This window comes from Sminthopsis crassicaudata, chromosome 6, assembly GCF_048593235.1.
Source record: "Sminthopsis crassicaudata isolate SCR6 chromosome 6, ASM4859323v1, whole genome shotgun sequence".
Lineage (NCBI taxonomy): Eukaryota > Metazoa > Chordata > Mammalia > Dasyuromorphia > Dasyuridae > Sminthopsis > Sminthopsis crassicaudata.
This window is the reverse complement of record NC_133622.1, coordinates 32,696,616-32,719,502: the sequence shown is the minus strand read 5'-3', so window position 1 is coordinate 32,719,502 and position 22,887 is coordinate 32,696,616. Positions and strand designations below refer to the sequence as shown.

The window sequence follows — 22,887 nt, the reverse complement described above, 5'->3', positions numbered from 1 at the left end:
CTCATCACTTTTCTCTAAGCACATTATTGGGATTCAAATCCAAAGAAATCACTTATCCCTTCAAATACTCCTTCAAGCATTCTTTGAGAAAGAATTTCAAGAACTGCTTCATGATGAACAATTCAGCCCTGAAGCCTACAGGAACAAGAAGATAAGTAAAGTATTCTGGGATGATAATCGGGCTGATTAAGACCAAACTACTACCTGCCAAAAACTCTGCTCTGGAAAAACCCAGCAGTCAGCCAAAGATTTCATCAGTAAGCCAGAATAGAGAAATATCACTGAATTATGTAACCAAGTTAACCTACAATTCAATTATGTACCGAGAAGGAGAAAAATAAGTAGAAAAACAAAATGTAAACCTGAGCGATTGCAGGTTTTTTAAGATTGTTTGAAAAATCCCAAGCCATTGACAAAGAAATAAGAACGTCCTGTCTTCTTTACTGGGACAAACTATAGACCTGAACATCTGAACTGTATTAAGCACATCACACATTTGCTTTATTAAGATGTTTCAGCAGCCTCAGCTAGGAGGAGAGCCAGTCTTTAGAGATGCAATTTGAAAAACTGGGAACTTATAATTAAAATCTTAGTTTGGCAATGGACCAAGCCAAAGGTAGCTTCCTATGAAATTCAGGAATGCTTTTGACAGCATTTTGAAAGACGATCATCCAGTCTGTGCTTTCAATAATGTGATTTTTACATATTATCGTTGATGATATAGTGAACTGAGCACTGGAATTAGACTCAGAAAGCCTTGAATTCAAGTCTAAATTTAGCTCCTGATTTGTGCCTCTGAACAACTCATGTAACCATCCTTTACCTCAGTTTCCTCAACTGTAAAAAGGGGATAAGGGTAGCACCCACATGACAAGGTTGCTGTGACATTGATTAATATTTAAGTATTTACCATAGTACATATGCTTAATAGGAGTTGCTTAACAAATGCTTGTCCCCTCTATCTCCCTATATTTTCTGTTTTTTCAAAGATCTACCTTTCTTTTGTCCCAGTCCCTTAATTCTATTAGTGAAATCTTACAGAGAATCTCCCCTTTCAAATAAATCCCATTCATTCCATGACCAAGAGCTCTCATTTAGAATTCCCACAGAAAAGTTAATGTACACAGATGAATTAAAGATTTACTGTTAGCAAGTCCTTCCTTTTTTTCTGTCATCATTCAGCCACATGCAGAAACAGAAATGAGTCACACATGCCCAAGATCTCTTCTATTTTTCCTTATTTTGTGATTTGCTACAGGAATAGCATTCATCCCTACTGGCTAATCTACCTCTCTGCCTGTAGCCTCTGCATTCTTTGCAGGGTCTGTATTCACAACTTTTCTAGCAGGGTGGAACCTTCCAAAGCTTGGTCTCCAAGGCAGAGAATTCAGTAAGGAGTGGTCACCTTCACATTACAATGATGCATAAGAGTAGCATGAATGACCTTATAATCAACCCAAATCTCTTCCATAGGAAGTGCTGCCAAAGCTACATCTCACTTATTCTGCACTTGTACAATTTGATTTACTGAACATTGACAATGGGTTTAAAACATTTCTCTTTAAATTCCATCTTCTTGGTTTCAACCCAGTGCATTTAATCTGTCAAGATTTATTTCAATTCTCACTCCTATTTAACACAATTTCTCTCTCTCTCTCTCTCTCCACTTTGTGTCATCCACAAATTTAACTAATATGTCATGTGTGTCCTCATTTAAATTCATTAAGAAACTAGTTCATAGGATAGTACCAAGGACAGAGACCAGTATCAAGAGACTAGAGACTTCCTTTGAGTTTGACAAAAGTTAATTAGTGAGTATCTTTCAGATACCCTGTGGGCAGAGCCCAAGATTCTGAAATTCTACTTGGGAATTTATATTGTCTCCTTTTATGTTTCCTCTTGTATAATAAATTAAACACCCCGGGTTCTTTCTTTTGCTCTTTATGTGAGATGAACTCACATTATTTGGCTTTCTTTGGATATTACCAACTTCAAGGATGTCATGGATAATGCAGATAATTCAAAACTTTATTTTTAGCCCTGAGTTTTAAACTCTCCCCACTCAATAGACTTTCTAATAAAGAGTGGGGAAAGTCAGGTGATAAGTATTTAAAGACCAAGATAACTGGTTTAGAATCAGTTCCAGGAATCTTCAGTGCTGCCATTTGTTTCTTTCATTCTTCCAGTATCCTTGGGAAGGTTAATCGCACTTCTGCTAATGCATTTAACCCCACCCCTTCCTATGTCTTCTGGGAGCATACCCACCAATCATACTCTCTCTCTCTTTCATCTTCTTTCTCTCCCTATCTCCTGATTCCCTCCACTATCTACAAGCATATTCAGTTCTTCTCTATCCTGAAAATAAAAAAGAAAATGGATGCAATTCTGTCATGTCTCTAAACTTTCATTATACATCTGCCACTTCCTATGTCAAGCTCCTAGAAAAAAAAAGAAAAAGTTGAATACAATCTGCCTCCATCAAAAGAAATCTGAATTTTAATTCTGCCACTCTATTCAGACTTCTCTCTACAAAGTTATCAATGGCTTCTTAATCATGAAGCCCAGTGTTGTTTTATTTTTTTTTCCTTATCCTCTGACATCTTTGCAATTGTTGACATTGTTGACCACTTCCTCTTTCTGGAAAATCTAATTTATTATTTAATAGTTTTTCATTTTGCTTTCTTATATTTTATGTCCTATCTGACCCACTCTTTTTAATACATTTTTGTTTAATTATTAAGTATGAGTGTCTTCAAAGGCTGTATCATAGATATCTTTTTCTCTCTAATGTTTTTTTTTCCCTTTCATGGTAATCATCTCCATGCAAATAATTACATTCTTCAAACCCTAATTTATCTTCTGAACCCCTTTTCAAAACTACTAGCTATCTGTTTAATAACTCCAGTTGGATGTCTCATTAGCATTTCATAATCAGAGTGCCTAAAATAGAATACATTGCCTTACTTATAAATATACTTATGTTCCCAAATTCTCCATTTCTCTTGAGATGAGTGATATCCTCCTACTTACTGAGAAGTTATCTTTGATTCTTCTCTTTTCATCATCCTCCAGGTTTAATGAGTTGGGTCTGCATTTTCTTTCTCTATTTCCTATAGATTTCATGTTTGTTCCCTTTCTGTCCACTTATCCTAACACAAAGATACTTCAATTCTTCTTGTTCAACAATCTTGTACTCTCTTTCTTCTTTCTATCTTTTCTCCACAGAATTAGCAAAATAATATTCTCAACATGCAGATGTGATCTTGGAACTCCCCAGCTTAACTACTACCTTTTTTTCCCCTATATTCTACATTTCATTTTTTGACTCCAACATTATCACCATCTGGTTTCTACAACTCCACCTTTTAAAATCATCTTCTCTTCTAGACCAAGCTCGAGACACCCTGATTTTTAAAGTTGGCACTGACCCACAATCCTGTAACCTATAAGCAGGTCTGGGTTATAATTGGGGATGAAAAGGAGTGCATGTGATTGGTCATAAGGGAGAAGAGATCCCAGACCTAGGTTTAGACCCAAAAGAGGGGTATTAGCACTTGAAAATGAAGCAGAGAAGGGGACCTGATCAGAGTTCCAGGGCCAAGAAGAGCTTTAGTACTTGTGGCTAATGGGGAACAGTGGTGCTTCCTGGGTTGACATAAGTCCAAAAGAAAAGCACTGACTATACTTCTCCCCAGATACCACCACCTTAACAGGACCAAAAACTTTCAAACCCCTAGAACTAGTTCTGAAAACCACAGCAAGAAAAAAATGAAGTTTGGCATAGTGCTGCCCCATTCAGAGGTAAGCAGAGCCCAACTTTAATAAAAAAAAATCATAGCAAAAATATAGACGAGAAAAAAGAGCAAACAACAATAAAAAAGAACCTAAACATTAAAAATATTATTATGGTAACCAAGAAGAACAAGACATAAATTTAGCAGACAATAATGTGAAAATACCTACAAACAAAGCCTCAAAGGAAAATAGTGTTTGGGCTCAAGGCCAACAAGAATTCCTGGAAGAATTAATGAAACAGATAAGAAGTTAGAGGAAAAAATGAGAGAAGAAATTTATGCAAGAAAATGATGAAAGAAGAATTAGCAAGTTGGCAAAAGAGACTAATTTACTAAGTTTTTGTTTGTTGGATATATAAATCTATCTTATGCAATAAGCACATAAGAAGGCAAAGGAGTAAGAGATACGAGGGAAGGGATAATAAGGAAAAGGATAAAATAGTGGATCAGTAGTCAGAGGCAAGGCAGACTTTTGAGAAGAAACAGGATAATGAGAGAGAAGGATAAACAAAAGAAAATGAGATGGAGGGATTATAGCTGCAAAAGTGAATGGGATGAGTTAACCCATAAAACAGAAATAGCAGACTATTTTAGGAAGCAGAATCCTGCAGTATACTGTACACAACAGACATACTTGGGACAGAAGGACATGCACAGAATTGACATGAAAGATTGTAATAGAGTCTATTATGTTTCAACTGAAGTGAAGAGAACAAGGATAGCAAGAAAAGCTCTCTGGCAAAGAAAAAAACAAAATTACCATTTAATTGAAATAAATAATAAAGGAAATCACATTGTGAAAATATATCACGGACAATGAAATAATATTTTTTTTAAATGTATAGCAATTTTCTCTAGTAAAGGCCTAATTTCCCAAGTATAAGGATCTTAATCAAATATGTGTGTGTTTGTGTGTGTGTAAAAGATCCGTTCCCCAATTAATAAATGATCAAATAGGCAATTTTCATAAGAAGAAATCAAAGTTATTTGTAGTCATATGAAAAAATTCTCTAAATTGCTATTGATTAGAGAAAGACAGATTAAAATAACCCTGAGAAACCACCTCATACCTGTCAGAAATGACAAATGCTGAAGGGAATGAAAATAGATATATTAATGAAGTATTTTTAAAATAGTAAGGTTGTCCAACAATTCTAGAAAACAATCTGGAACTATATCCAAAGTGCTATAAAATTGCCCATACTTTTTGATCTGGGAAGCTCCTACCAGATCTATATTCCCAAAGGAATCAAAAGAAAGGAAAAGGATGTATATGTACACAAAATGTGAAAGAATTCTAACAACAGAATGTTCATCAATTGGGGAATGACTGAACAAGTTTTGATATATAACTGTAATGGTGTCCTTTTGTGTTAAAGGAAATGATGAAGGGGGGAGTAAGGGGGAAAACATGGCAAGACCTACATGAATTGATATGAAGTAAAACAAAAATATCTGGGAAATCATTGGACACTGTAACAAGGTCATTAATGGGGACTAACTGAAAGATTTGACTGCTCTGATCAATACAATGATTCAAATATATACAACATGAAAATCAAACATTCATGGGGAGAAGAATAAGAGATGATAGAGAAATATTGTAAGAGAAGAGAATGAGAATAAAAAAATTTTAATTTCAAATTTTTAACTACAATAACCATGTGCCCCCAAAAGGGGAAGAAATGAGGAGGGAATTCTTTTCCCCCTCTTCTTGTACCATATGGTTCTCCATCTCCAGAGTCTCCAGAGTCTTCAGAGCTTAATTCATCATTTCATATTGAAATTCAAATACATTGTTAAGTAAATTGGCTTTCCTGGTAGCTGAAACTTTCTGATTTATATAACTATTTTCCTTATTAGAAAATTATTCAAGAATTCTAAATGAAGAAGCAATGTGACAGGTAAACTTAGAAGTCTCCATGTCTCCATCTGGGTCTTTCTCATTTTTTATTCTGCTCCTCTCTCCATCTCTCCATCTATCTATAAAAGGGATGAAATTGTCTAGTAAAAAGGTTCCATGTATGTGTATTTTCATACTTAGAAAACTCAGTATAAATATGAGGTTCCCTTTTATTGCTTTTAATATCTCTGCCAAATATCAGCTTCTTTCCCTTCTTAAAAATTATTTTCCACTACACATTAGGGCCCAGTAGAGGGCATCCTTCCATTTCAGATGCATGAATCTTTCAAGAAAAAGTTCCATATAGCTTTTACACTAGATATGAAATAAAGTATAACTAAATTTGGAGGAAAAAAAAAACCCTGTTAATCTTATTGAAGAGATTCCTCTCCATTGAATAGAGGGGCTGTTCCCCAATTGATAGATGTTCAACACTGTGAACAAGCAGTTCTGCAATCCAAGCTATTAAGTGTATATAAGAATGTTTTCCCAAAGTTTTATAATTAGAGAAATGCAAATTAAAACAACTTCACATTCCCCTTTTCACCTTTAAGATCGACAAAAGTAACAAAAAATGGAAAATGATAAATGTTGCAAGGGAAGGGGAGAAACAGGTACATTAAGACATGATTAGTGGAGTGGTGAGTTAATCCAGTCATTCTAAAAAACAACTTGAAATGTAATCAAAAAGTCATTAATATGTGTATACCTTTCAACTCAGTGATTTTTCTACTAGGCATATACCCAGAAGAGATTTTTAAAAAGAATCCAGAGATAGAAAATAATTATAGAAGCTCATTTTGCAGTATCAAAGAAATGGAAACTAGAATATACTCATCAATTGACAAATGGATTAAGAAAATATGGTAGATGAAAGGTAATGGAATAATACTGCAGTATGGAAAATGGTTAAAAATAAAGATGGGTTCAAAGAAACTGGGGAAGAACTGTATGGAATGATGGAGATGAACAACTTTAAAAGAATTAAACCAAGGAAGAAGTCCTAAGATGAAGTATGCTGCCACAGAGGTAGTATGGATGAATCCAACATGATTCAGAGGTGCTCGATCTAAGATGTAAAATGGGACATAAGTTTGAGGGGTGTGAGGTAATCAGGGAAAGGACTTACCCAGAGTCACACAACTAGTAAGCATCAAGTGCTTCAAGTCAGGTCTTCCTGATTCCAGGGCTGATGCTCTGTCCACTGTGTCACCTAGCTGCCCCCAAGCATTTTTTGCTATAGACAATGTTGGAGTTTATTCTATTTCATTGTACTTTTTTTATTATGTTTTTTTTTCTTTTAGATTTGGGAGGTTCAGTAAGTAAATGCTTATTCATTAAAAAATAAAATTATTTTTTAAAGAAGAAAATAGAGAGCAGTATGATTCAAAATGGAGTGAGGGAACAAACACAAACCATTATGCTTCTGGGGGGTCTGGAGTGTTGGTATTCAGGTTAATTGGCTTTTAGAAGCAAAGGAGGATTATAAATACTGTCTCCCACCTGAACTTAATAAGTGCAAAGAGAATGATCACAAGCAAAGGGCAATAAAGACATCAACCTGCCTTTTGCTATGTGAGTCCACAATATTTCCTTGTCATCTCTCAAACTGAAATGCAAAAACCAGTAATGAACTTGTACCCTGCTGATTTAGTTCTAAAGTATAAAAAGTGCAGGAAAGAAAAAAAGATTCTTACAATGAGCAGGAAGCCAAGGAAATGTTAAAATCAAGGAGAAACTTTGTCCTGGAATGCTATGGTATCAGACTACGTGATATATTTTCAAGGTTACTGAGAACATCCCACTGCCCTTTCCCCAAATATATACACATAAATATATATATATATATATATATATACATTGATATATACATATGTGTATATGTACATGTGTGCATGCATTTATATACATGTGTGTATGTACAGGCATAATTATGTGTGTATGTAAATGTGCATTGTGTATATTATACATATAGGTGTATGTATCTATATTTGTGTATATACACACATATGTTTGTATATAAATATATGCATACATTTATATATACATATGCATAAAGTGTGTATAACATTATATTGTATACATGTATATATATGAATATGTATATATGTATGTGTTTGCTTATATTTATGTGTGTATATTTGTGTATGTACACATAATATATGTGTGTATAGGACTATCACATTCTCCCTGATATACTTTCTCAGAATAATGACTTTGATGTTCTTCTTCTTCAAGTAACCTTCCTTGTTAAAATGCAAATAATTTGAAAAGGAATAGACTTTAAATCCTATCAATCATTTACATATTAGTATAAATGTAGAAAATTTCCTATAAGCAGATATTGATGAGAAAGGGGAGAGAGAACCTGAAGACACAGCAATAGCAATAGGGCATGAAAAGACAAAAGTGTACAGGAATAATCTGGGGAACCTCAAGACAAAGTTTACCTACTTTATCCTGGTTTTTCCCTGGGACTGGCTCTCCCTAAGAAAACATCATTTCTTGGGGGACAAATCCTAAGCTTCAACTTTCCCATTGATGAAACTCATGTTTCCAGAAAAAGCAAGTTCTCCTATGAAAAGCTGATCCAGGATAAGATGCCAAAGAATACAAAAAATACAGTCTTGAGTACTTTAAAATTGAGGCATAATCATGAAAAGTCAAAAGAGCCAGTTGCTAAATATATCAGAAAGTCAAATATCCACCTGTTAGTTGACAACTTTTATAAACTTTAATTATATTTCATTATTTCTATTATAGTCTTCATACCCCAAGGTTTTTTTTAACCATCCATTTTTCTTTTAGATTATTTTAAAATATAACTCCGAAATGTCTATATAAATGATTAAATAAGCTAATAAGACAAAAATAACAACCAACAATTTCCAAAAGGATAAATAATAAACTTTTAAAAATGATAACATAGGTTTATTTATGTCCTTTTCTAATTCATATCCATTTTTGTACTCAGTATACTTTTGTCATTTTGCTATAGATACAGGGCAACTCGAAAAAAAAAAAAAAAGCTTAGGTTCTAAGCTTAGGTAAGAACTTCAATAAGACTTTTGGGATGCTACCCTGTATTTGTATATATAATATGTATACATGTTATACATATATATGTCCTTGTGTGTGTGTGTGCATTATAACTTTGTATATATGTGGATATGTATATTTCTAATATGCATGTGTAGGCAAATATATTTGTATAAATGTACATAGTTGTGCTCAGTATTGTTCAATCCTCTCCAGCCTGCATTCTGGATTTTTTCTATCATGTCCCAGAAAACTCTTCAAACTGTAAACTTATGCCAGTCCTGAAATTAACTTTGAAAATAGAGTCCTCCTCTCCTTGCAGATGTGCACTTTATTTGAATAATCATCAAAGAATCCACATTTAATGAGGGTCCCTAAACAATGCTCCTTTATTCCTCTCCTGGTTGCACTTCCAACTTCCTATTTTCAGCTTCCTTTTAGGTATAGCCTTCCCCCACAAGAATTGTAAGCTCCTTGAGGGTTGGAATTGTCTCTGCTTATATTTGTTTATATTTGCTTATATTCCAGGCTTAAGATAATACTTAAGATAACACAGAGAAAGTGTTTAAGTCATCACTTGTGAGCTAATTGACTGATTATGATTTCATCATTCCGAATCACTTCAACTTTATTTTTCTGTGTCTTATTAGCCTGAGGGATAAAAGTGGACAGATTAATTGCTCTGTGGATAAAATATAAGAAGAATTAGAAGAAAACTCTTTCCTTGTTTAGGTGAACCCTATGTGGAGAATTTATGGAACGACATGGACAACACGTTAGAGGAAATGAATTGTCATTCATATTTTTTATCTCTTCAAAGGATCAAAAAAAGATCTAAATATCAAGATCTATATTCTTCATACTTACCACTTTATAGCTCAATAATATTCAATCAGATTGATAAAACATTATTATTTTTCAATCAGTCTTCAATTATTGGACATCAACACTGTTTCCACTTCTTTGCTATTACAAACCAAGGTATCATCACTATTTCTTGTAAGGAAAAATCTTAAAGATGTCTAATTTTATATATTTCAGACAAGGATGACAATTTTAATAAATAAAATCCAATTAAACAATAGTGATAGGAAGCAATATTTTGGTTTTTGTATTATTGTCAGGGATAATTATTTGATTTGTCTATTTTAATCTTACATTTATTTGTTTCCTACTTCAGATATGATTCAAGTTCAAGAAGAGATTTTAAACAAAGGGCAATTGTCAATATCTATCCTCCAAAAAAACCCATGTTATGGTAATTCTATTTTAAGATCATCTTCTTATGTTCTTCAGGTAGAAACCAAAGTACCATGTGATAAATAATAAAGAAATCATACATGACTTTTAAATAATGCATCTTTTTGCCTGCACTTCACTAATTTTAAGATGATTCTGAAAAATTGTTACATGGAATTATGTCAGACACTAATCTTGTTTTTTTCCAGTACTCTAATTTCTATTTATTTTCTATTCACCTTTCCAATAGCTAGGAGAATTCTATACATCTTCCATGAAGTTTTAAGAGAATCCAAATTCCTTTAGAAAGTACTTACCCCAAGATAATGGCCATCGATAAATACAACAGGTAGAGAAGGTGCTTCAGAAACCCTCCTGCATCTCTCATCGAGCTCTTTTCCATATTCACCATTCAGAGCAATATTTTTCTCTTCAAATTTGACTCGATGATTCTGAAAGATTTTCCTAACCAGTTCACACCTTTCAAAAGTCGTCCTTACCACACGAAGGCAAGTTGTATAAATCACTATCCGATCAAATTCTAGCTCAGTTGATGGTTGCTGGAAAGAGGGGAAATATAAATTTTATGTTAATCAGAGAAAAACAATCTATATTATATATATATGTGTGTGTGTGTGTGTGTGTGTGAGTTTTTAAGCCTATACAGTTAATTCACCTACATTCTTATAACTAAATTAGAGTATTGTAATATAGAATACTCATTGCTGGATTTTAGTCTTAGATTCTGTTTCATGGTGCGATGTGAGGCTTTTGTCCTACAGATTAGAGGAAATATTACTTTAATGCATATAATATATTTTTTCATCATTGCAAGTTTCCATATAGAAAATCATTCACCAACTCCACCCAGAGAAGGAACACTGGGAAGTGAATGTAAATTGTTATCACTACTGTCTATCTACCCAGGTTACTTATACCTTCGGAATCTAATACTTAACGTGCAACAAGAAAATGATATTTACACACATATATTGCATCTAGGTTATACTGTAACACATGTAAAATGTATGGGATTGCCTGTCATCTAGGGGAGGGAGCAGAGGGAGGGAGGGGATAATTTGGAAAAATGAATACAAGGGATAATGTTATAAAAAATTACTCATGCATTATAAATAAAATTAAAAAGAAAAAGAAAATCATTCACTTGGGAGAAGATTATTTGGCAACGGATGGGAACTATATCCAGTATTCAGGCCAATAGAAAGAATCCTTGCCCTAGAGTTAGAAGTTGGTTGGATTTCTACCTATCAAGCATTCCCCCAGTGAAATCTTGAATAAAGTCATTTAAATAAATAATTGATGAACTATAAAACTAGAAAATGAATGGTGTAGTGAGCTTAATATCTATCCCATAGGTTAGGTTTGTTCATTTATTTTTTTTCTTGAAAAGATATTGAACAAATCCAAGTCTGTCATAGATTGCCTGATCAAAGCCAGCCCATGAGAAGATCGAATAGTTCTTCCCTAGGACATCTGGTCAAGAGACTAGCACAACCATCACCGAAGTAGAGACAATGTACTGTACTGAGCAATGTTGCATCATTACTGCGCATCCATTCCCTGGTATACCTAAGTAATTCCTTTGATCAGATCTGCTTATAACAAAGGGACTGGACTGGATGGTCTCCGAGGTCCCTTTCACCACTACATCTATGATGACCCTCGGAACAAAACAGAGATTGGAGCAAATATCTGGGACAAGAATCCTGCGGTCAATATCCTCGGGACTATCTGTCCTGTCTCAGTCAATGAGGAAGAGAGGAGACCTTGGACATGATAACAGAATCAAAGAAGTCGCTCCTGAGGGAGTTTGCTGCTGGGAATAGCATGGACACACCAGATGATATTATAAAGGTCAATTTAATTCCAGAGGGACTTAAAATATTTTGTCAAAAAATAATTCTCCATCCCACTGTCAACAATTTCAACCTAGTTACATTTATAAACAAGGCTTCTAGTAACGTGGAAACTCTCCAGATGAAGACAGATTGCAAGACATCTAAAACATAATATATCTCATAATATAAACCTATGGTCATATGTTTACTACAAAAGGTGACTTCTGAAACCATGTCTTTCTGATTTAAAAGAGTATGCTATCCACTACACCATGCTTAAGGCAAAAAAGGGGATTAATTTAAGTGTTCTCTCATGCCCAGCCCAGCTCAAGATTCTGTATTATGTTGGTTCTTCATAAGGTCTTCATTTGGCTATCAAATGGTTATAAAATGAATCTCTCATGAATACATGAAAATGCTAGTTTTCCTTTCCTATTACTGGACATTATTCCTTTTTGTGATATTTACTCAACATATCAACAGGGCTTCAACAAAATGTTGAATGCAGCCAAGCAGGGTAATTGCTAACAGGACTGTCTCCACTCAATAACGAGTTGTTTAACTGAATTAAACTAGCAGGTTGCTTTGTTTGCCCTGGCTTGTGTCTATATAGACATAGCAGCTGATTTCAGTGGATGACATTTTCATTAGAATCCACAGTTTTGACGAGATTTGCTTTCTGTTGCATTATTATTCCTGAAACACATCTGACCTTTTCACTGTAGGAAACAGTATTAAACCACCATGGGAAATATGTTAAAAGATCATAGGATCATAGATTGAGAAATGGAAGGTAATTGAGTCCAAAGTACCCTCCCCATTTTACAGATAAGGAACCTGAGGCAGAGAATAGTTTGAATAACTGGCCAAGGATCATACAATTAGAAATTAGACAGTTAGAAAGTCAGACTCAGTTCCTTCTGACTTGGTCCGGTACTCCATGTACTATGTTCCACTATCCCTTGTACCAGAGTACAAGTTTTAAGTGAATTCCCTGAAGACAAATGTTAATTAATTATTATGGGGGAAAATCATTAAGATGAAAAACCCCACATCTGCATAGGTTCTTTTGGTTTTCCAAGTGCTTCTACATATTTTTCCCATTTGATCCTAATAAGAATTCTGTGGAGGGGGGTATCATTCTCTCTAATATACAAGAGAAAGGCATCAAATCTCAGGGTAAGGGTCTTAGAGTTATACAATGGGATATTTAGACCCGGAGGAGTTCAAGGGTCATCTAGTCCAACCTCTTTATTTTATAGACATGAAATTTTGTCCCAGATAACCCAGTCAATAAGTCGAGTTCAAGAAAACTTGTATTTTAAAAGGTTAACAAAGATTTTTGTCCCCCAATACTGGGATATGGTGTAATAAAGAAATGATACTATTCTTGCCCAAGTTTGCCCCCAGGCAAAGGGCAAGCACAACTTCCAGGCAACTCAGAGGAGCTGTATAGGTCATGATCACAAGGAGGGGGGATGTATTTCCCAGTCATTGGAGTCCAGAAAAAGGGGTGGGATTATCATTCTCTGAATCATGTTGAGTAAAAAGAGAAAGGTAGCCCAGAAACCACGGAGTCCCCAGATAAAGGCTGATCTAAGAAGCAGTGTGCTAGAAGGAAGGTGTCAAACACTCAGACTGCATGTGGTCTCATAGCATCTCCCAAGCTAGATTAAAATAAAACTGGGAAATACTTCACAAAATACATTTTAAAATTCAATAAAACGTAATGTTGTTGTCTTTTTTCCCCCTCGGGGGCTCGCTACAATCCTTGTGTATGACTTAGTGCCCTTCATTTCAGTTGGAGCTTGACAACATTGAGCTGGACCATACCTTTCACTCTATGCTTGAATTAGTCCTAAGGGACAGAATCCCCAGTTATGGCTTTTAGGCCAGATCTGATGATGTCCATGCTACATTTCTCTATGGCTAGTCACACAGCTGAATCATACTTCTAAAATGTTCTGTAAAATACAAAATGGAGTACAAGGAATTGCTTTTTCTCTATGCCAGCTCTCGCTCAAAATTAAAAGAAAAGAGAGGGTCTATGACATGGAAATCCATTTTAATGCCATTAACTTACAATTTGGTAGTGAATGCTCTTAAGAAAAAATTTTAATGAATGTGCTTTGTCATTTACATCTACGAATGCTAAAAAGAAAAAACCATCATCAGCCATCTAAACCACAAACCAAATCAATAACAATTACAGATTCCTGTTAAAACCAGTTCAAATGAAATGATCCCATCAGAGAGCCCCTACGTCATGAAGATAGAAGCAAAAATGGTCTTTAACAATAAAGAAGCCAATTGGTAGAAGAGTGCTTCTAATGAAGAGACGAGCAAAGATAATATATAAATATCTTCCCATTTTAACTCTTTCTCCTCCTCAAATTATTCAGTAACATTCCTTATCCATGTCCATAATGTATTCTCCTAACATAATGTAAACTCTTTGAGAAAAGGCACAGTTTTATTACAACTTTGCTGATTCTAGTGCCTAGCACATAGTAGGTACATAATGATTGTTTGATGGATGGAATTAATTAATGCATCCAATAAATAGTGAGAGTGCTTATTTTGGAGGAACAGTATTCTAGATTCACTGTAATGCAGAGAGGTAGTTTGCTATGATAGAGAGCTCACTGAACTGAGAATCAAAAGAACGAAGGTTTGATTGCAATTGCATCAATAACTAGCTCACACTGATAACTTAAATTTAAACAAATACTTCAAAATCTGCAAAGCACTTGACTCACACCAGCTTTGTGAGGTAGGCAGGACACAGAGTACATTCTCATTTTATGGGTGAAAGAACAAAGGCCTAAGGAAGTTGCCCGAGGTCAGATGGACCAAGTTTCAGTGCCAAAGGTCTCCCAAATCCAAGAGCAATACTCTTAAGCACCACCATATTGCTTCTCTTTAGCTCTATATTTTGCTATGTCCAAAGTGATAGAACTCAAAGAATATGAAAAATTAAGAAAATAAGTCATTGTAAAAATCACTGAAAGTTGAAGGTTGAACTTGGAATCATGGGAACAGAATTTAAATCCCAACTCAAGTTTCCTCATTTGTAGCAAGGGGGAAAATCATAATAGATTAGCTCTATAGCAGATTTCTCTCAGTTATACATTTATAATCCCATCGTCTTTGAGAGATCACTTTTAGTATAGGTAGTAGGAATGAAAGGAATATTGCCAGGGATTGAAGGAAACTCAAAATAGTAAGGAAATGAAGGCATCAGGTAGACACATTTTCTAGAATATATTCTAGTTGTATTGTAATCAAATCTTGATCCAGGGGCTCCATTGTTCTAGATAAATAGAAGAAATATCTAGGAGGAAGAAGGCAGTAGTAGCCCAAATGTGGAATGACATGAAGCTTATAGTTCTCTATAATTGGAGAAAAAAGTTGAGATTATCCTAAGATTCAAGATAGGAAGAAGGTGGTTTAAAGGAGTTCATGTCAAAAGGCCTCCATCTTCTTAGTGAAATTGGAAACCATCATTTATCCTAAATGGGCCTCCATTTCTGCATCTACAAAGTGGCCAGGGTTGGTCTGATGGTTCCTATTCTGTCTCCAGCAATCTGGGGAACTTGTACTGAAAAGCAGTACTCAGTAGTAAAGTCTCAAAGTAATTTAAGCCAAAAAATATGAAGCTGACAGATCATCAACAACAAAGATCCCAAATCTTGGATTCACAGATATAAAATGCATTTATTTCTGGACCCAGAGAGTAAACAAATTTCCCTGTCCAATAGGTCATCATGTCCCTTATGACCTAAATAGTATTCATGATTTAATAGTATGAGATAGGAGGCATTAAACTCAGGGGTGATGCTCAATTATAATAAAGAATCAAGTTTGACAATTAACCAATGTTTGTTTTTTTTTTCAGTCTTCAACATGCAAAGCATCTTTTTGCTCTTTGTATTATTGTGAATTATAAAGGGGCAGCCTCTCTGAGACACAGATGGCAATTCTGGGAGCTTTGCTCTGCCCCTCCTCTTTCCATTTTGGAGACCTTATAATCTGAGAGTAATTTATATAATGCGACTCAGTTGCCCCAGAAGGACAGAAGGGAATCTTTCATTCCCAGAAGAGAATTGAAGAAATCTTTATTGAGGGAGAGAGAAAGTAACATTTTTAGGTGCTATGTATAAGCTGGCAATAGAAGGGAAACAGTTGCTCTTGATACAAGTGGTCCCATAAGCCTCCAAAGTATCTTCTGTGGGGAAGCTGGGACTGTGAAACAAGTATAAAATTATAAAAGTTTAAAATGAGCTAGAGATCTCAGGTGCCTTCAGAGATGGCAATACGCTTTAACACAGAGGACTTTGCCTATGTTATAATCTCATAGGTTAGTTGCTTAAGAGCTGGTAAGAAGGAAACAAATCCAATTCATTTGGATGGAATTGGAAAAACAGACCCACATGTCAGAATGTTTCTTTTAGAATGAGAAAATTCGATTCAAGACCTGCTTCTGACCCATGGTGAGGATGTGACTCTTGGCAAACAGCTTAACTTTTGGATACTCCAGAGCAGAGCTGTCATACACATGGTCTGCATTTCAGGACCACTTCTTAGATTAGCAGTCTCCCTTCCGGAGTGAGTTTGATACCTCTGCTTTAGATTACCCCAAGTTTCAAAAAAAAAAAAAAAGTACTAATCTAAACTGCTAGAGCCAGTTTCCTCAACCAGGAATTCCCTAGAACAATGAAATGAAGAAAAGAGAAAAGGAAGAAAATAAACATGTATTATGTGCTTACTATGTACCTAGCTCTGTTATAAAGCAGTTCACAAATATTCTCATTTTATGACTGCAGTATATTGAGAATGTGATACAGTTCCACCTGCTCCTTCTGAACTTAAAAATGCCCCCAGTGCATTGGGTATATTCTTTATGATAGATTTCTGATGGAACTGGAAAAATCTGAGATGAGAAATACCCACAAAAAAAGAAATCATGTATTCAGAGAAATATCCAAATATGAGTACCTTTATTTATAGCCTTTTTCCTCCAGCAAATTTACCAAATCATCTGGTGAATTTTCTAAAAATAGCATATAAACAGTTAACTTGTCTCTCTTATCAAAACCTGAATGTTACTATGGCAATAGCTTAATGAGGAGGAGTTATGCCTGAGATCACTCCAAAATGCCAAAAAAAAAAAATCTGATTTCTTCCAGATCCAGAGCTAGAAAGCAATAAAAGCAAACTATAAAAGAAATGGTTTGCATAATTTCACATGTGGTTTCTTAATTGTGGGTGGGGATAAGGGAAAGAATTAGGACTCAAAAAAATTTAAAAACAAATGTGAAAAAATGTTTTTGAATGTAACTGGGGGGTATTAAATAAATAAATCAAACACTCCAAAAAAAGGAAACTATAAGGTTCCTCTCTTTTCTTGATTTCGTAAATGAATAAACCAAGGCCCTGGGAGATTCGTTGTCCAAAGTTATATAGGTAAAAAGCATCAAAGATTAGATTCAAGCCCAATTCTTCTTCTTCTAGTAGCAATGTCCTTCCTACTGGACATCAGTGAGTCACAAATTCAGTTCTTCCCCTCTAGGCCATATCACCCTGAACAAGTATAATATCTCAGAAGGGGGAATAGAGAAAGGGTAGATTAGCATGTAGATGAGAGAACATAGAGAAATGTGGAATATTGGGGAATCTTGGGGCAACTTTTCAGGTCAGAAAGAGAACGGGATCTGATCATGGGACCTGAATGTAGATGGTTCCTCTAAATCTTATTGTACGTGTTACTTTGGCCACAGCACTGAACCTTTCTGGATTTCCCACATCTAAAAAATGAGAGAGTTCAACTCAATGGCTCCCAAGATCCCTTCTAGCCAAGGATAATGTGATTCCCTTCTCCTGGCAAAATTAATTACTATCTAAGGCTGTTGGTCTCTCTGGCTATCTGCTGTGCCATTCTATGATAGTGTGTGTCCATGTCTCCCAAATTGTAAACCAGATGTGGATGCTCTGCATCCTCCAATTCCAATGTTCCTCTTCCAAAAGCCTGACTTAATGCAGAGGCAAGTCCAACACTTTCCTTACTTAACAGGTAAGTATATTTGGAGCCTAATCCTTCTGAAGAAAGCTCTTCAGATAATTTCAATATCACTCTTCTTGTAGAGGTAATAAAAGGACAGTGACTTAGATCTGTGGAGAGAGCACTGGGCCCAGGAATCAGGGAGACCTGAATTCAAATCTAACCTCAGACAATTTCTAGCTGTGAGATGCTGGGCTAGTCATTTACTCTTATTCACCTCTATTCATCTGTAAAATGAGCTAGAGAATGAGATGGCAAACTGCTCCAGTATCTTTGAAAACAAAACCCCAAATGGGGTTACAAGGAATTAGAAGTGAGTGAAAATGAAAGAACGAGAAAGAGGCAGACAGACAGAGATAAAGAAGAGACATTCAAAGACAAGAAAGACAGAAAGAGAGGAGAGAGAGAACTAGGATTTGGAGTCCAAGGACTTGAGTTAAGTTCTAAGCCTTGATTGAAGTTTTTTTTCTCTGCCACTTACATGAAAATCATCTATCCTCTACGAATTTCAGTCTCCTCACCTTTCAATAAGGATACCAACAGCAACAATATTTGGACTACCTCTCTTACAAAGTTACTGTGAAGACAAAATGAGCTTATGTTGATAAAGTATCCTATAAACATCAATTATTATACAATGAAGCCTTCTCTCCATACCCAGGTAGACAGCCATGATTCTGGGAACACTTTAATTCACTTCTGGTTCAGCTGTGAGTGAGTGTACACCATGGACACAAATCTACCTGCTGCATGTCTCCGGGAACAAACTGGATGTCTCAGCAGTTGCCGTGTAGCAAATTGGAACATATGCAATTAATTTTTGGTGAGATAACTAATATATCTTTAAGAAATTGTCTTGTTTACTAAAATATACCACCACATATCTAACAATATGTCATAACAACTACTTCTGTTTATAAAACACCTATCTCAAAGGAGCATCTTGACATTTTTTTCTTGAGTCTAATTTTAGTAAGGCTCCTGTAAGACAGGCACAGTGGTAATATGTTCAATTCTTCTTCATGAATGAATTGAAGTCGATTAGAACTAAAATCATCTGATTTACAAGCCACGGATTCATTAATGGTTTTGGCTGGAAAGGACCTGATAAAAGATCTAGTTTGTTTTATTCTCATTTTATGCATAACTCACAGTCAAGATTCCCCCAAAACTTTTTGTCTTATTACTCTGAAAGACAGAGATACCATAAGAAAATTTCCAAGCACAATTCATGTCTCAATTTTCACAGAAATTCCCAGGGAAAAAAAAAGATCTAATAAAGGAACCAAGCCTAGGACCTGTAGCTTCAAATGTCCAAAATTGAAGCAGAAAAAAGAACTAGAGCTCCTGATACAAGAAGGCTAATTTGGCCCCATTGTATCACTGAAATTGGGAACATGATGCTTATTACTGAACCAAGACTGGGTGGGAATGATTTACTTAAAAGAAATAGTCAACTTTCTTTGTAAACAAAGAAACTATATGATTTTGAGGGAAACTTAGGAGCAACACCTGAGAAACGTGGTACAAAATATTTTTCTCTGAGAATCAATGGGAGAAGCTACAGAAGTGGCAATGGTGACAAAAAGAATAAAAAGATGATAAAATTGGGAAACAGGTCATAAGTCTGGTAGAAAGTCATGATTTAGTATTGATCAGAACCTTCCATTACCAGACATTAGCTGGAGTTCTCTCTTTAAAGAACCACCAAAAAGAAAAAAAAATTCTAGACTTTTAATCTGATTTGGACTGGACTGAGTCACACAATGTATTTGATACGTCTAATTTAAAGAAAGAAGAAATAAATCTATGGACTTTAAGTCTATGGAAGTGCGTTCAGGAGAGATGGGAAATACAAGAATGAAATTCTGAATCATCTCCTGTTTTTTCCTCCTTAATTTACATTTTGGTCTTTAGAATTACCTTGGATTTTTGCATTGATAAATAATTTACAGCTGATCATCCTATAATATGGATGCAATGCCCTCATAGTTCTGCTCACTTCCTTTTACTATAGTTCATGTATGTCTTTCCAGGTTCTTTTTTAAACCTACTCATCATTTCTTGTAGAACAATAATATAACTATCACATACCACAACTTGTTAAACCATTCCCCAATTGAGGGCATCCTCTCAATTTGTGATTCTTTGTCACCACAAAAAGCATTGCTGTATTTTTGTACAAATTGATCCTTTTTCCATTTAAAAAAATTCTCTTTGGAATACAGGCCTAGTAGAAGTATTTCTGATTCCAAGAGTATGGACAATTTTATAGCCTTTCAGGCACAGTTCCAAATTGCTCTCCAGAATGATTAGATCACTTCGCAATTCCACTAAAAGAGTATTAGTGAATCAATTTTCCTATATCCTTTCCAATATTTAATCATTTAACTTTTTCATCATATTAGGTAATCAGATAAGTGTGAGGTGGTATCTCAGAGGTGTTTTAATTTGTATGTCTCTAATCAATAGATATTTAGAATATTTTTCCTTATTACTATAGATTGTTTTGATTTCCTCATCAGCAAACTGCCTGTTAATATATTTTGACTATTCATTTGAGTGGAGAATTACTTATATTCTTATAAATTTGATTCAGTTCTCTACATATTTGAGAAATGAGGCCTTTAAAGGGACATTTGTGGTTAACAAAAAATTTTCCCATCTTTCTGCTTTCCTTCTAATTTTGGTTAAATTTGTTTTGTTTGTACAAAAAAATTAATTTAATATAATCAGAATGCTTTCTATTGCTTTTTATTTCTTACTTGGTCACAATTATTTCCCTTTTTCAGAGATTTCACAAATAAACTATTTCTTGCTCTCCTAATTTGTTTATGATATCACCCTTTAAATCTAAGCCGTGTATACATTTTGACCTTATTTTGGAATATGGTATAAGATATTGGTCTTTATCCAATTTCTGCCAAACTGTTTTGTATTTTTTTTTGTTAAATAGTGAGTTTTTATTGCCAAAATTTTGTTTTATCAAAACTAGATTATTGTGATCATTCACTACTGTGTATATAGTACCTAATCTATTCCATTGATCATCCACTCAATTACTTTGCCAGTGCTGAATTGTTTTGGTGATTGCTGTTTTATTATACAGCTTTAGATATGATATGGCTACACAATCATTCTTTCATATTTATTTTCATTAATTCTTAATATTCTTTTGTTCTTCCTAATGAATTTTGTTACCATTTTTTCTAATTCTAGCAAATATTTCTGGTTGTTTGATTGGTATGGCATGAAATAAATTAATTTAGGTAGAATTGTCATTTTTCTTGTATTAGTTCAGTCTACCCATGAGCAATTAATGCTTCTCTAGTTGTTTATATCTGACTTTATTTGTGTGAAAAGTATTGTGTAGTTGTGTTCATATAATTCCCTGGGTTTGTCTCAGCAGGTAGATTCTCAAGTACTTTATATTCTGTTTGTTTTAAGTTATGAGATAGGCTTTATTTCACTCATTTTAAAATAATATTTTATTTTTTCCTTCAATTACACATAAAAGTTTTAACATATTTTTACAAATTTTGAATTCTAAATTCTATCCCCTTTTATGTTCCCTCCCCCACCCTGAGACAATAAACAATTTGATATGGATTATACATGTGCTATCATATAAAAATTCTCATATTAGTCATTTTATGCAAGAAAATTTGAGCAAAAGACCCTGAAAATAATATGCTTTCATTTGCATTTAGAGAATATCAGTTCTTTTTCTGGAGTCAGATAGCATTCTTCATCATGAGTCTTTTGGAATTGTCATGGATCACTGTATTGCTAAAAATAGCCAATTAATCCACAGTTCTTCATCATAGAATATTTCTGTTACTTTGTGTGATGGTTCCCCGATTCTGCTAACTTCACTCAGCATCAGTTCACATAAGTCTTTTCAGGTTGTTGTTTTTTTTTCCTGAAATCAATCTATTTATCTTTTATTATAGAACAATAGTATTCTATTGTATTCACATTCACAACTTATTCAGTCATCCCTCAATTGATAGGCACCCCCTCAATTTCCAGTTCTTAGCAATCACAAAAAGAGCTACTATAAATATTTTTGTACAAATAGGTCCTTTTCCCTTTTATCATCTCTTTAGAATAATAATTTAATAGTGAGGCTGCTGAATTAATTGCTCTCCAGAATGGTTCCATTAGTTCACAACTCTAAGGACACTTCCTTTTTTACATACCCCTCCAATATTAATATAATTTTTCTTTTTTTTGGTCATATATTTTGGTCATATTAGCCATTCTGAATTGTTTTAATTTGCAATTCTCTAGTCACTAGTAATTTAGGAAATTTTATGACCATATGTACCTTTGATTGCTTTGTCTGAAAGCTACTTGTTTTTTGAGGAATGACTTGTTTTCTTATAAATTTGATTCAACTGATCTATATTTCTGTCTCTTCTTGTACTCAATCTAGTTTATGGATCAGTACCATATTTATGCTATAAAAGGAATTTGATAGAACTCCTTTGCCTATTTTTAAAAAATAGTTTATATATTATTGGAATTAATTGTTCTTTAGGTGGTTAGAAGAATTAACATGAATCTAGCTGGACATGGTAATGTTTTTTCTTAGGGAATTCATCTAAGACTTATTCAATTTCTTTTTCTAAAATGGGATTACTTAAGTATTCTATCCTGTTTTTTCCCCCTGAGTCAATTGGGGTTAAGTCACTTGCCCAGGGTCACACAGCTAGGAAGTGTTAAGTGTCAGAGACACATTTGAACTCAGGTCCTCCTGTCTACGGGGCTGGCGCTCTATCCACTGCTCCACTTAGATGCCCTTATTTAACTATTCTAATTCCTTTTCTGATAATCTGGGCAATGTGTAGCTTTGTAAATATCCATTCCATTTAGTTTATCAGCTTGATTGGTATTATTTTATTTTTAAATTAGTTCAACAATTTTATCACTTTTCATTTCATTACTTTCTTTGATTTTCATGATTAAATTGGTATTTTTTATTGTTTG

General features: G+C 34.4%; 1 protein-coding gene across 1 annotated transcript in view; it reads right to left on the bottom strand.

The window, feature by feature from the left end:
- GRXCR1 (glutaredoxin and cysteine rich domain containing 1) overlaps positions 1–22,887 on the bottom strand; it is a 100,413-nt gene that overhangs the window by 28,927 nt on the left and 48,599 nt on the right. The window contains exon 2 of the mRNA XM_074275739.1: positions 10,293–10,535. Within this exon, the coding sequence (XP_074131840.1) occupies positions 10,293–10,535 (243 nt within the window). The remainder of the gene's footprint in view (positions 1–10,292; positions 10,536–22,887) is intronic.